The following is a 13,309-nucleotide window of genomic DNA, read 5'->3' as shown; positions in this document are numbered from 1 at the left end:
CATTTACATATATTCAATTAATCAATTATGCTATGAGGGTCCACCCGTTTGTAGTAAATCTACCTCTGTGCGACTGACAAACCTTTCTCTAACGTTCTACAAGTATGCCCCATACCCTACTGTACATGCCCACTGTGTAATAAAACACAGACATTGCTTCCTACCAACCCACTGCTAAGTTATCAGCTACTCTGTCGTCGAATAGCAAAAACCTAAATAAAAAAAAATCTTCACGCCCAGTACAGAATGTTAAACAGTCCCGATTATTATTATTAGTGGGGCCGGACTGGTAATGCAACTGACACACATATGAGGTGGATGGATTATTAGTGCACTGCACTGCACACAGCAGGCTCCAGGCTGATGGCCCCGCCCAGCGCCGCAGACTCTCTCTATCCCCGAGTTGTCCCTCTTGTGCTAGTAGAACGGAGTCGTCGTTTCGTCACTTCCGTAGCCAGTCATTGGTCCAGCGCTTGGTGAGAAGTGCAGACGGAAGTGACGTTGGAAGCGGTGGTCGCGCCAGCAGGAGCAGCACCGGGAGCCCTTACGCCGGAAGGGGTGGAGTTACCGGAGCACCGAGTGAGTGACGTCACATAAAAACGCGCCCTTTAGGCTTCAGCGGTTGAGGAGAATGAGTTGAGTTCTGTTTGGGTGGTGGCTGGAGCTTGTCTGCGGGCGTTACAGCCTCGGTCTCCCATTAGCCGTGCACCGGGGCATATGTGATGCTGGCAGGCCCGAACGGGTGGGGACAGGGGAGTGTGCGAGAACTAGGTCATCGCAGTGGGGTGCAGGGGAGAGAGTGAGGCCCAGTCATTGATGTAGCTCGCACTCACATTATCCTGGACCAAGGGTGGCTCATTAAAGGTATAGTGGTCTCAGTATGTGCATGGAGCTCTGTACTGCGAGCCTGGGTGTGTCACTGCAGTGCCAGGATGGTGTGTGTGCTGGTGCTGACCAGTGTATGGTTCCCAGTGTGTAGCAATGCTCCAGGTGTGTGACAGTGTTACTCAATGAATCCTGGTACAGGTGCACATTATCTTTGCAGTCTAGGCCCCCTATCCCACGGGCCCAGCATGCGCCATTCCCACCTCACTAGCATTGACTTATATTAGCTGAGTGATTTTTATTGGTATTTTAAAGAAGAGCTTAAGGACACACTAGCCAGATAGCTTTATCCATTTTGTAAAGATCAACATTGGCAGGGCTGCCAAGAACAGTGACTGGCCCAGGTACTAGGGGCATGAGTTGGGATCCCCGACAGTCATTTACCCGACGTCGGGATCCCGACAGTTAAAACACAGACAGACGGGTTCCCGACGGCCACTGGCTATTCTCCCTCGTGGGGGTCCACGACCCCCATAGAGGGAAAATAGAATAGGAAGCAAGTGTAGCGAGCCCGCAAGGGGCTTTGTTACGCTTGCCATGCTAACTGAGTCCGGCCAGTCGGACTAATGACTGACGGGATCCCTATACCACACCCGTTCCCCGCCGCTCTCAGCCTGTCAGCATGGTGGAGGGTGGCATAAGGCACATTAACAAGTGAAAAAAACAGGCAGGGCACCCTGCAAAAACACCTAGAGGGAACAATACATAGTGTTCATTCTAGAACACGCCATCTTTGAAAACCCATGCAGTTCCTGTTCCCTGCCTGGGGTGTCATTGTCTGCTGTGGTGTTTCTAGCACAGGTCTGGTTTGCATATCAGTGCTGATATACTGACCACACTGTGTATAAAGCACTACAGCAGACAGCGACACCCCAGGCAGGGAAGAGGAACTGCATGGGTTTTCAAAGATGGCGAGTGCTAGAATAAACACTAACTACATTACATATTATGCCACACACCATAATGGCCATTACACATTATGTCACACACCGTAATGCCCCTTACACACTATGCTGCAAACCGTACTGCCCATTACACAATATGCTGCACACTGTGAAGCCCAATACACATTAATGGGCCTTATTCTAGTTCACTCTTTCTGTCAAAATCCTTCTTAGATGGACAAAACCATGTGCACTACAGGGGAGCAGATGTAAAATGTGCAGAGAGAACTAGATTTGGGTGAGTTAGTTTCTGTGCATGGTAAATACTGGCTGCTTTATTTTTACACTGCAATATAGATCTCACTTTGAAGTAAAACCCCTCCAAATCTAATTCTCTCTTCTAGTATCACTTCACTCAATAGTGCTAGATGCCTGCTGCGGTAACAAGGCTAGGCAATTCCACACATAGGCCCTTATTGTAGTTCACTCTTTCTGACAAAATCCTTCTTAGATGGACAAAACCATGTGCACTGCAGGTGGGGCAGATTTAAAATGTGCAGAGAGAATTAGATTTGGGTGAGTCATTTTGTTTCTGTGCAGGGTAAATACTGGCTGCTTTATTTTTACACTGCAATATAGATCTCACTTTGAAGTAAAACCATACCCAAATCTAATTATCTCTGCACAAGTAACATCTGCCCCACCTGCAGTGCACATGGTTTTGTCCATCTAAGAAGAATTTTGTCAGAAAGAGTGAACTAGAAAAAGGCCCATTGTTGAATGTAATTCCCCCAGTACTCCTCACAAGGCCTCCCAAAAGTGCCACTTACATTTTGTTCCCAGTCCAGCCAGGCTGCCCAGCATCCAGTGCCTTCATTGCTGCTGTGGTGGCAGGAGGAGAGGAGAGCAGCAGCTACACAGAGGAGAGATGTGCTGCAGCTGTCTCCTTTTATTGGTGTGGAGGGGGAGTGGGGGAGAAAAGAGGCAGCCTTCCAGCTTCCTGGCTCCATGCTGCTGCCAGCAGTGGGGTAACCGCAGTTTATGAACATCGAATAATTTTTGCCCTGTATGCGCCTGTGTGAATCGATGTATTTGCTAAATATCTATTCGCATTGTGGAGGGGATGTTTATGCAGCGGCGAGGGCGGACATTCGCTCACCCGGTGGGCGACGTTAGAGGGCTCGCTAAGCAGCGAATTTACGCTGCTTAGCGAGTCAATTTAAATCAGGCCCTTTCTGCATTGTAGCAGGTTTTTAGGCAGCATTAGAGGTGTTTGCCAATTACTTTTAGTATAAAGTACAAACAATTATTTTTAATCCATAAGAATTATTTAACAGCAAAAACGTTGAAAAACTCATGTCGACTTTTCATGTGTCGACATTTTGACTGCCGACCAATAGTGGCTGACCCATACCCCCTAGGAGCAGGGTCATCTTTCCTCCTGTTCTCACAGCCCCGTTCTCTAACACTTCACCTACTTAGTGGCCCTTTAGCCCAGAATTCCTATTGCTCATGGCCATTCATCTCATCCTCCGCCTCTACTTCCACTATTAGGGGCATCACTGTTCCACCCTTTGATGGTTACTCTCTTGTTACTTCCCAGCTGTATTGTGTACCGGTCATTGTGGTGCTAATAGTTTACCTGTGCTCTGTTTATGCTTTGGTTACTGTGTAATGCAATGTTCTGTGTACCCTGTACTGTCCTACTGTTGTATGTACTGCTCTGCGAACCACTTGTTGGGGCCTTATATATAGAATTGGTACTTGTTTCCTAGCACGGCGCCCATCGCATATCATAAACCATACAATGGTATGCGATGCGACGCGATGGGCACCCGATGGTATACAATTTAAAATTGTATACCATTGTATATGGCATACAATGCAATGCGATTTTAAATTGTATAAGCACCCTAATGGGTGCTTACAATGTTAAATGCACCCCCACGCCACCCCCACTATGAACGTAAACCCGAAGCGTGGCGAGCGCAGCGGTACGCGTCCTCCGACCTTTTTATACCCCCACCACTCACATCGGTGTGGAGTTGATTTTAGATAGTGTGGCAAGTGCCGCGAGCCACCGAGCCCGAAGCGTGGCGAGCAGACGCGGAATACATGTAAAGTAATACGCGTCCCCTCGCTGCGCTCGCCACGCTTTGGGCTCGGTGGCTTGCTGCACTCGCCACCTTATATAAATTCAACTCCACACCGACGTGGATAGTGGGTGTATGGAAAGGTCGGAGGACACGTATGCCATGCGACTGAATATCATGTGCGCCGTGCTAGGAAACAAGTACCATAAAATGTAATATTAATCTGTAGTTAAGGAATAATAGATCCTTTTGCAATGGTTTACTTAAATTCCTGCATGTCTCTGATGAGCACCTTTCTCCTTGCAGGTAGATTTTCTGCATAATGAGTCAGGGGGACACAAACTCTGCTGCTGTCCCTCATGCTGTTGAGGATGTACAGGGCGATGACCGTTGGCTGTGTCAGGTAATGGATTTGCAAATGATCATGTTCCATCAGAGCATTGAACCTGACACCTGCATGACTGACTGTAAAGTGTTCTATGTCCACCATATGTGGCTGTCTAAACAATGATTGCTCATCACCTTTTCAAGTCAAGTAAGATGGGAATTGAGCTGACCAATGATTACTGTTGCAGTGTGTAGCAGCTTCATTCATTATTCAGTGTTCTTTAGGTACACATGCTTTCAGCATCGGGACAATAGAATTGATGTAATATGACCTTCCACATACGTGACCAAACTTCTCACTGATTGGGAATGGTAACATGCCTGTAGGTTGTGGAGCAGATAAATCATTGTGATTTAGAACCAGAGATATGGATTAATGTACCGCTTCATGTGAGACTACAGATGTGTTCAGAGGCGTGAGGTCTGTGTGCTGCGACTTTGTATATTGCAAATAGGACTGATAAACAGCTTCTGCTGCTGATTAAAATATGTCTCTATGCAGTGTTTGAATTCATCTTTATTTGCATATGAAATGCCACGTTTGCATACTGTAAACTTCATTTCTTACGCAGTTGGGATGCTGCAATGAGCAGCATGGTCTCCGTTCAATCCAGCAGATCGAAGCAGAAATAGACGGACATGCACAGTCCATTTCTGATTTCGCTGCCGCAGAGCCGAACATCGGGATCGAGTGCAGCTAACACTGCGATTCTGGATAACTTACTATTCAGTTTTGTCTGTATAACTTTCTATTTGATTTTGAGCATGTGTACACAGCATTACATATTGGTTGTGCAGATGCCAAGGGACCAGCAGTTTTTATAGCATTGGTCAACCTTTGGTTCTCCTGTCGTGTTCCTTCTAGGAACCAAACGGGGCAGGGCGCTGGAGGGGCGGACCGGGCACGCCGACGTCACTAAAGGGGGCGTGCCTGGGCTGCCACGTCACAAATGGGGGCGTGCCTGGGCCGGCGCGTCACAAATGGGGTTGTGTCCAGGCCTGCCGCGTCACTGAAGGGGGCGTGCCCGGGCCGCCGCGTCACTGAACGGGGCTTGCCCGGCCGTGACTACATCCCCGAGCTGCTGGGAAAACGCCATGCACCACAATCTACGGCGGTGCTGGGCTTCACCGGTGCACTCCAGCGGGAGAGGCAGCAGGCTGTTTTAGCGGGGCGCTGCTAGAGGGGCAGGGCGCATTCTGCCCTTTAAAAATCGGGCAGGGCGCAGCGCCCCGCTAATACAGCCTAGCGGGAACACTACTCCTGCTATTGTGAATCTACCAGGGCCAGCATGCTTTATCAGCTGATCAGTAATAGGCTGGCACAGGTTGGCCGGGAATACACTAGGATGGTAATGAACAATTAATGCTCAGTCCTTTTAAATATTTTCTTATAACCAACCTCTGTATAGATAACCTGCTGATGAATGTATTCTATAATGTTCTCACCATACATTTGCATGTTTAATGTATTTAGATGCCATAGGCTTTTTAACACTTGTACTGTCTCTCACTTACTCTTCCAGCACAACAGGTTTGTTATGGACTGCAAGGACAAGGAGCCAGATGTGTTGTTTGTAGGTGATTCCATGGTGCAGCTAATGCAGCAGTATGAGGTAAGAAGCCTCTTGTGTGTTCTTTTAAAAGGATGTATTCTTCCTCTGACCTCTGGTGCAGTTGTAGCCATAACTATCCTGAATTATTATAAGAGTGTGGATAACCAGGTATGTTTGATTTTGTTGTGTGTTTTTTAGCATATTGTAAAAGTGTCATACATTAGCTATTCTAATAGTGTTCATGCTAGGCGGTTTTAGCAGGGCTCCACACCTTTATAAAGGGCTAAATGCACCCTGCCCTTTTAGCAGCACCCTATTAAAACAGCTGGACTGCTACTGCTGCGTGAATAGATGCTGTGCGCGTGCTATCCATTCACCTTAAAGGGAGGGCTTGGAGTAAGCCCAGCACCTCCGATGGCCACACGTAGATGGACATTAGTACACCTACCTGTCTGAGGAGGGAGAGAGTGCATCATGGTAAAAGGGAATGAAAGAAAGAGGTGTGAGAGAGAGTCAGACAAAGGGTGGTAGAAGGAGTAAAGGTGCCCATACACTGCGATGCAATGCGCGCTCCCACGGGCATCGCACAGTACAAAATGTATATGATGCACATACTTGTTGTACTGCCTTCTGATCGCATCGCATGCAAATCGCATGCGATGCAATCCAGCCCATAACTGGTGCGATAATCGCACCATGTAAGGGCACCTTAAAGAGTGTCTGGGAGAGAAAGGAGGAGAGAGGGGTTTATCAGAGTGTGTGTGTCAGGGAGAGAAAGGGATTAAATACTGAGTGGGAGAGAGGGTGTCGGGGAAGACAGAGACACACAGCACCAGGCACAGAGAGACTGGGGGTGGAGAGGCTTTTGGGGAGTCGGAGGAAAGAGGAGAAGCGTGGGTAGGAGAGAGGAGAAAGACTAGGGGCCAAGAGAGAGAGAGTTAAAGAGACTTAAGATGGAGGGTGGTGGGGTGAGAGAGGGAGCAGGAGGAAGAGAGCAGGGGAGAGAGAAAGAGAGGACAGGTAGGGATGGCAAGGGGAGAGAGAGCAGGGAAGAGGGAGAAATAGTGGCGAGAGCAGTAGAAGAGAGGGAGACAGGGTGTGGAGAAGACGGGCATGGCGAGAGAGTGAAAAAAAGAGGAAAGAGGCAGGGGGAGTTAGGGGGCAAGACAATGGTGGGTGAGGGGGCATGGAGTGACAGGGGGTGAGGTAAGAGGAGGGAGTCCTTGTTCCAGCATGGGCTGACCTGCTTCCCAGCCCTGTTCGCCCATGCTCTCTGTAAGAGCACCAGCTGCACTTAGCCCATGTCCGGACCTTCAGCCAGTAATCATGATCCCCACCAGATCACAGGCGTCCAAGCAGCACAGAGCCCAGGCCTTCTCTCCAGTGTCTGTGGAAGCTCCATCTGATAGGGTGTCTGGCTCAGCCATGCTGCAGTTCACAGCACATGGTTCACAGACAGCAGCTGCTGCTGACGACCTCTGCTCGACCACCGGGGATTCTAGAGCAGGGCTGGGCAATAAGCGGCCCTACCGCTGTTGATGAACTACACATGATAATGTGTCTGGTTTTTATCACCGGCCAAACATCTCCTAACTGTGAAGTTACAGGCTTGGTTTGAAAAATGACAGTTAGTAGGTGATTGGCCGGTGATACAAAAAACAGACACTTTATCACGTCACCGAGCTTAATAAATATACCAATGTTTAGGGAAAAGAAGCAATGTAGTGTTCTGCTATATGGTGCAAGAATGTGCAAACCACCCAATGCTGCACTACTCTCCTCAGGGCCCATACCTAAATAAAATAGCCAGAAGCTTCAGTAGTGAAAGAAAGGGGTGCGAGATCTGTGCGCAAAGGGCTTATAACGTTGGGATAATTGCGAATAGTGAGGGGATATACAGGGTATTAGACAATACTTCCCTTGTATAGGTATCTTTGCCCTCGGTGGGTCACCAATATGTTAATATGTGAAAAAGATATGAAAAATATGATGCTGTAAAACGTTTTTAACACACAATTTTCTATTTTTAAAATACAATTGAATGGGGGTAATTTGCCCAAAAAGGTTTGTGGGACAAAAACATCAATAAAAACAGCGGGTCTCATGAAATAAGATGGGGACTTAAAAAAAAAAGTAAAAAGTAGTCAAAATCCCTTCTGCATTTTTTGGATATTGCCTGGATCCTTTCTCCAGCAGTGACCACTGCTGGAGAAAGGATCCAGGCAGGTTTTTCTGTGCCATCAATGGAGGGAAACCATCTGGTTCTCCCCCATTGATGGCAACAGTATTTGACATCGGCCATAAATATCAAAGGCCATTCCTAGTGTACAGGACATTAGTGTGTCATATAGTTTTATTATGTGTTATTGTTATATACAGAAGGAGCCCCTGCCATCCTTGGCCGGGGCTCGCCTGGCAAGCGCCGGGAGAAGGGGCTACACTGAACTGGGACGCGCGTGCGTCTCACGCACACGCGTCCCAGTCTCTCGGCGGGGATGCTGCGTGTCCTTGCCCGTCTCCGCTTCAGGGAGACGGGCAGGGTTAGGGGGGCGCTCGGGGCGGGGACCGGAGGCAGGCTCCGTTGCCCTGGGGGCACGCGAGCATCTCGTGCGCACGCGCCCCCTGGCGGGGCTGGCGTTAGAAACGCCAGCCCCGCAAAGATGAAGCCAGCCCCATCTGTAGATGTATAGATTTGGATGGCTAAATTTATATGCAAAGAGTCCACATTGGCCAGGAATTCAACTTCTGCGGGAGAAAAGTGCCATATATATAAATTAAATTATTATTATTATCCACTATGCTGCAAAATAGTTGTTTCAGTCACCACCTTTCTTGGCCGGGTGCCGGGACATTGTCCCGACACCCGGGATCCCGACAGTCATTTACCCGACATCGGGATCCCGACTAGCAAAACTTTGACAGACGGTTGCCCGACGGATACCGGATTTTCTCCCTCGTGGGGGTCCACGACCCCCATAGAGGGAGAATAGAGTAGGTGGTGAGCGCAGCGAGCCCGCAAGGGGCTTTGTTGCGCTCACCATGCTGTATGAGTCCGGGCAGTCAGGATCCCGAGTCGGGCTAATGACTGTCAGAATCCCGACTGTCGGTTCCCTATACCACACCCTTTTGGCCACTAGTATAATCTGGTGAATTTACCATATCTCCAGTATGTGTCCTTGGATGTCATCCTCTCACTTTAATGATCTTTCCATAGATCTGGAGAGAGCTGTTCTCCCCACTCCATGCACTGAATTTTGGCATCGGTGGGGACACAACACGCCACGTCCTCTGGAGGCTTCAGAATGGAGAATTAGAGAACATCAAACCTAAGGTAAGGAAGTACACACAAATGCTTATATTCAGGTACATCATTTGCTCATTGCATCAGGCAGTAATTACTGTATCCTACATGCTACATTTAACAGGTCATTGTTTTGTGGATCGGAACCAATAACCATGAAAACTCGGCCGAGGAAGTAGCGGGCGGAGTGGAAGCCATCATAAAGCTCATCAACACGCTGCAACCACAAGCAAAAATAATTGTTATGGTATGTAGATGGCACAAACAATACACAGTGGGTCCCCACTTGCTCTACCTCACTGATGAATAACAGATGACCCTTGAGGGTACCTGTTGTGGAAATGTTTTCCCTTGTGGGTACCTGTTCTGGAAATGTTTTCCCTTGTTTATTTATATTAGCTGCCAGGGTGGTATTTCATGAACTGTGTTGTCCATAGTGGAATCTCTAATTCCCAAACAGACTAGCTAGGCATGGAGGTATTTGGTGTTTGAACTGTATGAATAACTGCATGGGTCAGATATCCTCAGTCTAGGGGCAATACTGTATATCCCATTGTAAAACAAACCATTGTGATGTTTGGCCTCTTGTGAAATAACTGCAACATGACCGGTCAGGAAAAAAGCACTATTTACCCTTCCGTCACTATATTAAGCCTCCCCAGTTGAGCAATACTGTGTTAAGGCCCATACACATTGGGTGATTTTGAGCTGAAAGCAGCTCAGTTTTCTCCTTTGAGCTGCTTTCAGCTCAAAAGCCGACTAGTGTGTACAGGGCAGCGGTGAAAGCTGCATCATCGATGGCCCAGCCGCTCATCTGCTGGTATTACCAGCAGATGAGAAACAAGGTGGTTAGCTTTCCATAGCGTCCTGCTATGGAAATTCAGCCACCCCCAGGAAAATCATTCAGAAGAGCGATAATCATTTAATTAATCAGATAATCATGAGTTATTTTAAGCCCAGCGATTTTTTTTTCCCATCATTGTTGTGCATTCAACGCAAAATTGTCCCGTGTGTATGGACCGTTATAACAGATCTGTGTATAAGGTTTATTTATAATGCACCATGCGGTACTTTTTGCTTTACATCATGGACAAAAATACAACTCGGTGAGTAAAAAACGATACGAGGAAATAAATAGGCAAATGTTTTATAGACAAATCGCATGCCGCCTGGAACACAACTTCTGTCCCCACTGAAGGATATTGCGATCATTGATCCTGGTGCCTGCACATATTTGGTATTTTAAAAAGTAACAGTGTAATCTGTACCTCAGAGTGTCACTAAAAAAAGACACAAATACCAGAAGACACGGGTCTTAAATCCCATCTCAGCGACCCTGCTCTTGACCAGGGTCAGAGCACAGGGATTTAAGACCCGTGTTGACCCTTTCACACCACAGAAAAACCAGGGTTCAAAATCTTTAACCCGGGAATTTGCTTCTGTTGTGAATTGGGGTCAGGCTTCACCCGGGGAAATGACCCAGCACTCATAAATGGCGGGTAATTGCCGGTGTTAAAAGTGTCCCCCCCACGTTACTGCAGATGGTGCGAACCGGAAAGTCACATATAAACCAGGGTCGATGAACCAGATGATTTCTGGAAATTGCTGCTGAATGTGGAATGAAATAGAAATATCTACTACAGCCCCTCTGAGTGTGCGCCATTCACAAGCAGCGTGCATTCAGTCGCTTAATGAGAATTAAAAAGAATCAAACTGAAATCATCAGTATGTGAAAATGAAGCGCTTCTTCTAACCTGGGCTAGAAGGGTGAAACGGTAACGTTGTCATCCTGCACGTAGGCTCTGATTCACGATCATTCAGAAGGGGCTGAATGCTGAGGAGTCAGCGCAAGCGCGTATTTGTGTATGTGCAGACTCCGGCTACGAACCGCTTTCTCGAGTTACACGCTCACCGGCCCATTCATTGCAAGGAGGGGGGGCGCGTTGGAGGATTGTGGTGCAAATGGGGCAAGCCCAGCGGTATATGGCCATCCGGTGCCTGCCATGGGGTGGGCAGGACGTCAGCACCCGCCCTGTCTGCGGCGAACACCGAAGGAAATAAAAGTCAGTTGAGATTGACTGTTGTTTCCGAAGGCAGGAGAAATCATTCGATGTTTGGCGGTGCAGCATTTCAGCACTCAGTAAGCAGCGATCTTCACTGCTTAACGAGCCTTTACAGAATCATCCCCTTATTTTACTGCTTCATTTGAATATGGGTTCCAGAGATAATTGGTAGCAGAGGAAAACTTGTTAAGCTCAATGAATGTTAGTATAGGAGGCTGTAAAGTTCCCTTGGCCTGCTGAGATCATGTCCAACATCGAGCATGGTCAGTATTGTACATGCATTTGTTTGTTATATATACACATGTGCAGGAATACAGTTTGCCCGAGAAGAGCATACTACACACCGCAGAGACATTCTGTGATATAACAGCAGTTTCCCCCCAATTCCCTCTTATCTGACAGCCCTTTCCTTTAAATCCTACAGGGATTACTGCCACGCGGCGAGAAGCCCAATCGGCTCCGCGAGAAGAACGCACGTGTGAACCAGGTGCTGCGCTCGTGGCTGCCGCGTCTTCCCGGAGTGCAGCTCCTGGATGTAGATTTTGGGTTTGTGCACTCAGACGGCGCTATCTCTCGACACGACATGTTCGATTTCCTCCATCTCACGGCTGCCGGCTACGCCAAGGTCTGCAGGCCGCTTCACGAACTGATTATGCAACTCCTGGAAGAGACCCCGGAAGAAAAACAAGTCACACTGGCCTGACCGTTACATTCCTCCTCGTCCTCCCCCTGTCGTCAGTGTTACATCATTGGCTGCCACCACCGCTCACTACATTTGCCTCCGCTGTATATCTACATGTTCAGTGTATATACACAGAACTCATCTACTCCTTCTAAAAAAAAAAACATCTTCTCCTGCAAATCCCCTTTTACCGTTTTCCATTTTGTTGGGCAGTTATGTCGTTGATACCTCCCCCATGGAGCCTGAGGTGCGGAATGAGATAATGGTTCCTGCAGATGGAAGCGACATAAAACCTAAAGTCTCGGATCGATGTATTCCGTATAAATCTGTGGCAATGTGAAAAGATGATTCACCCGAATTGTGGCTTTTCCAGCCAGGGGTGAGCCCTCGGTGGTGTGTAGTGTAGACATAGGAGCTGATGTCCAGGTCACCACTCCAGAAGCCTGTTTAATGCAATCTTTCTTTTACATTTGCTTAGAACCGGACCTGACAGGCGACAGGTGTTTGCATAAGTAATCGGTGTGGCTATTTTGGTGTGTCGAAGGTAATCCTGGCATAAAAAGGGGTGAAATGTACACGAAAGTGGAACGCGTTTACAGAACTCAAGCCTAGCATTAAGAGCTTCACTGCCGCGAAGACTGAACGGCTTGCGAGTTAACCCTCTCTTTGCCAGAGCGACCTCCGCCATATTAAAAAAAAAAAAAAACTCTTAGTTTATTTTATTAACTGGTAAATTTGTTCTGTATCTGTCCTCTCATTGCGCAGCGTATGCGCAATCTTGGAAATATGTGTGAATATATATATAAATATATATATAAAGTATAAGTATTGCCTGTATGATTAATGTGTTTGATAACGTTGGTCTGGTCAGGGACCAAAAGCAGAAGTTACTGAAAATTGACCCCCACCAAATTCACATCAGAAAAAAGTGGGCATTATGAGTAATAGCATGTGGCTTAGTACCAAATGCATAGATCAATGTGTAATATAGCCAGAACGCAACAATAAAGGGTGTGGTTGGTGCAGAATTAGGGCCAATTAGATCTGCAGATAGCGGGGCTGTCCTTTAGTGTTTACGGTTTGTCTCTGCCTCTCATATCTGCGCAGCTTTACAAGTCATTTGTAGATCTCGCATCTTCAGAGCTTACGCTTCTGTGTACGACATAATAAACTGGTTGTCTCTTGTCACGTGTGTATGGAGCGAAGTTATAAAGATACCAATGTTAACCTGGAGTCTGTCTTTATGCCACAATGAAGGATAACTGTCACACACACACCGATGCCGGCAGTATACATATCACAGGGCAATAAATAGTGATATTGTTGTGTAAGAAACTGAGGTTCACCTGTTAAAGACTAATGGGGCCTACACACGGGGAGATATGCTGATCGATGCTAGATTGCTCAGTACACGGTGATGTGTCGGCGCAGTGTGCTGAGCGCTCTGTCAGGGCCAGTGAG

The 13,309-nt window shown here is 47.5% G+C and overlaps 1 protein-coding gene across 4 annotated transcripts; it reads left to right on the top strand.

Annotated features, from left to right (window-relative positions):
* Positions 1-433: 433 nt before the first annotated feature.
* Positions 434-13,075, top strand: PAFAH1B2 (platelet activating factor acetylhydrolase 1b catalytic subunit 2). 4 transcript variants are annotated; one of them, XM_083163160.1, is made up of 6 exons: positions 434-579; positions 4,169-4,265; positions 5,773-5,862; positions 9,017-9,133; positions 9,228-9,350; positions 11,591-13,075. In XM_083163160.1, the coding sequence occupies exons 2-6, from the start codon at positions 4,185-4,187 to the stop codon at positions 11,867-11,869; spliced, it is 690 nt and encodes a 229-aa protein (XP_083019286.1). In that variant the 5' UTR covers positions 434-579; positions 4,169-4,184; the 3' UTR covers positions 11,870-13,075. The 4 variants fall into 4 exon arrangements, with proteins under 4 accessions (XP_083019286.1, XP_083019288.1, XP_083019287.1 ...); XM_083163162.1 differs by lacking the exon at positions 434-579 and adding an exon at positions 617-635; XM_083163161.1 differs by lacking the exon at positions 434-579 and adding an exon at positions 699-864.
* The last annotated feature ends 234 nt before the right edge of the window (positions 13,076-13,309 follow it).

The sequence above is a fragment of the Crinia signifera genome, chromosome 19 (genome assembly GCF_055691185.1).
Source record: "Crinia signifera chromosome 19, ASM5569118v1, whole genome shotgun sequence".
Classification (NCBI taxonomy): Eukaryota; Metazoa; Chordata; class Amphibia; order Anura; family Myobatrachidae; genus Crinia; species Crinia signifera.
Note: the sequence above shows the minus strand (reverse complement) of the source record. Positions and strands in the feature narration are given on the sequence as shown.

What these genes read in the sequence shown, in the direction of transcription:
- PAFAH1B2 (XM_083163160.1), top strand. Translation starts at nt 4,185, where the DNA reads ATGAGTCAGGGGGACACAAACTCTGCTGCTGTCCCTCATGCTGTTGAG. An exon ending in AGCTAATGCAGCAGTATGAG is followed by an intron (nt 5,863 to 9,016) that starts GTAAGAAGCCTC and finishes ATCTTTCCATAG; the next exon opens with ATCTGGAGAGAGCTGTTCTC. An exon ending in TAGAGAACATCAAACCTAAG is followed by an intron (nt 9,134 to 9,227) that starts GTAAGGAAGTAC and finishes TACATTTAACAG; the next exon opens with GTCATTGTTTTGTGGATCGG.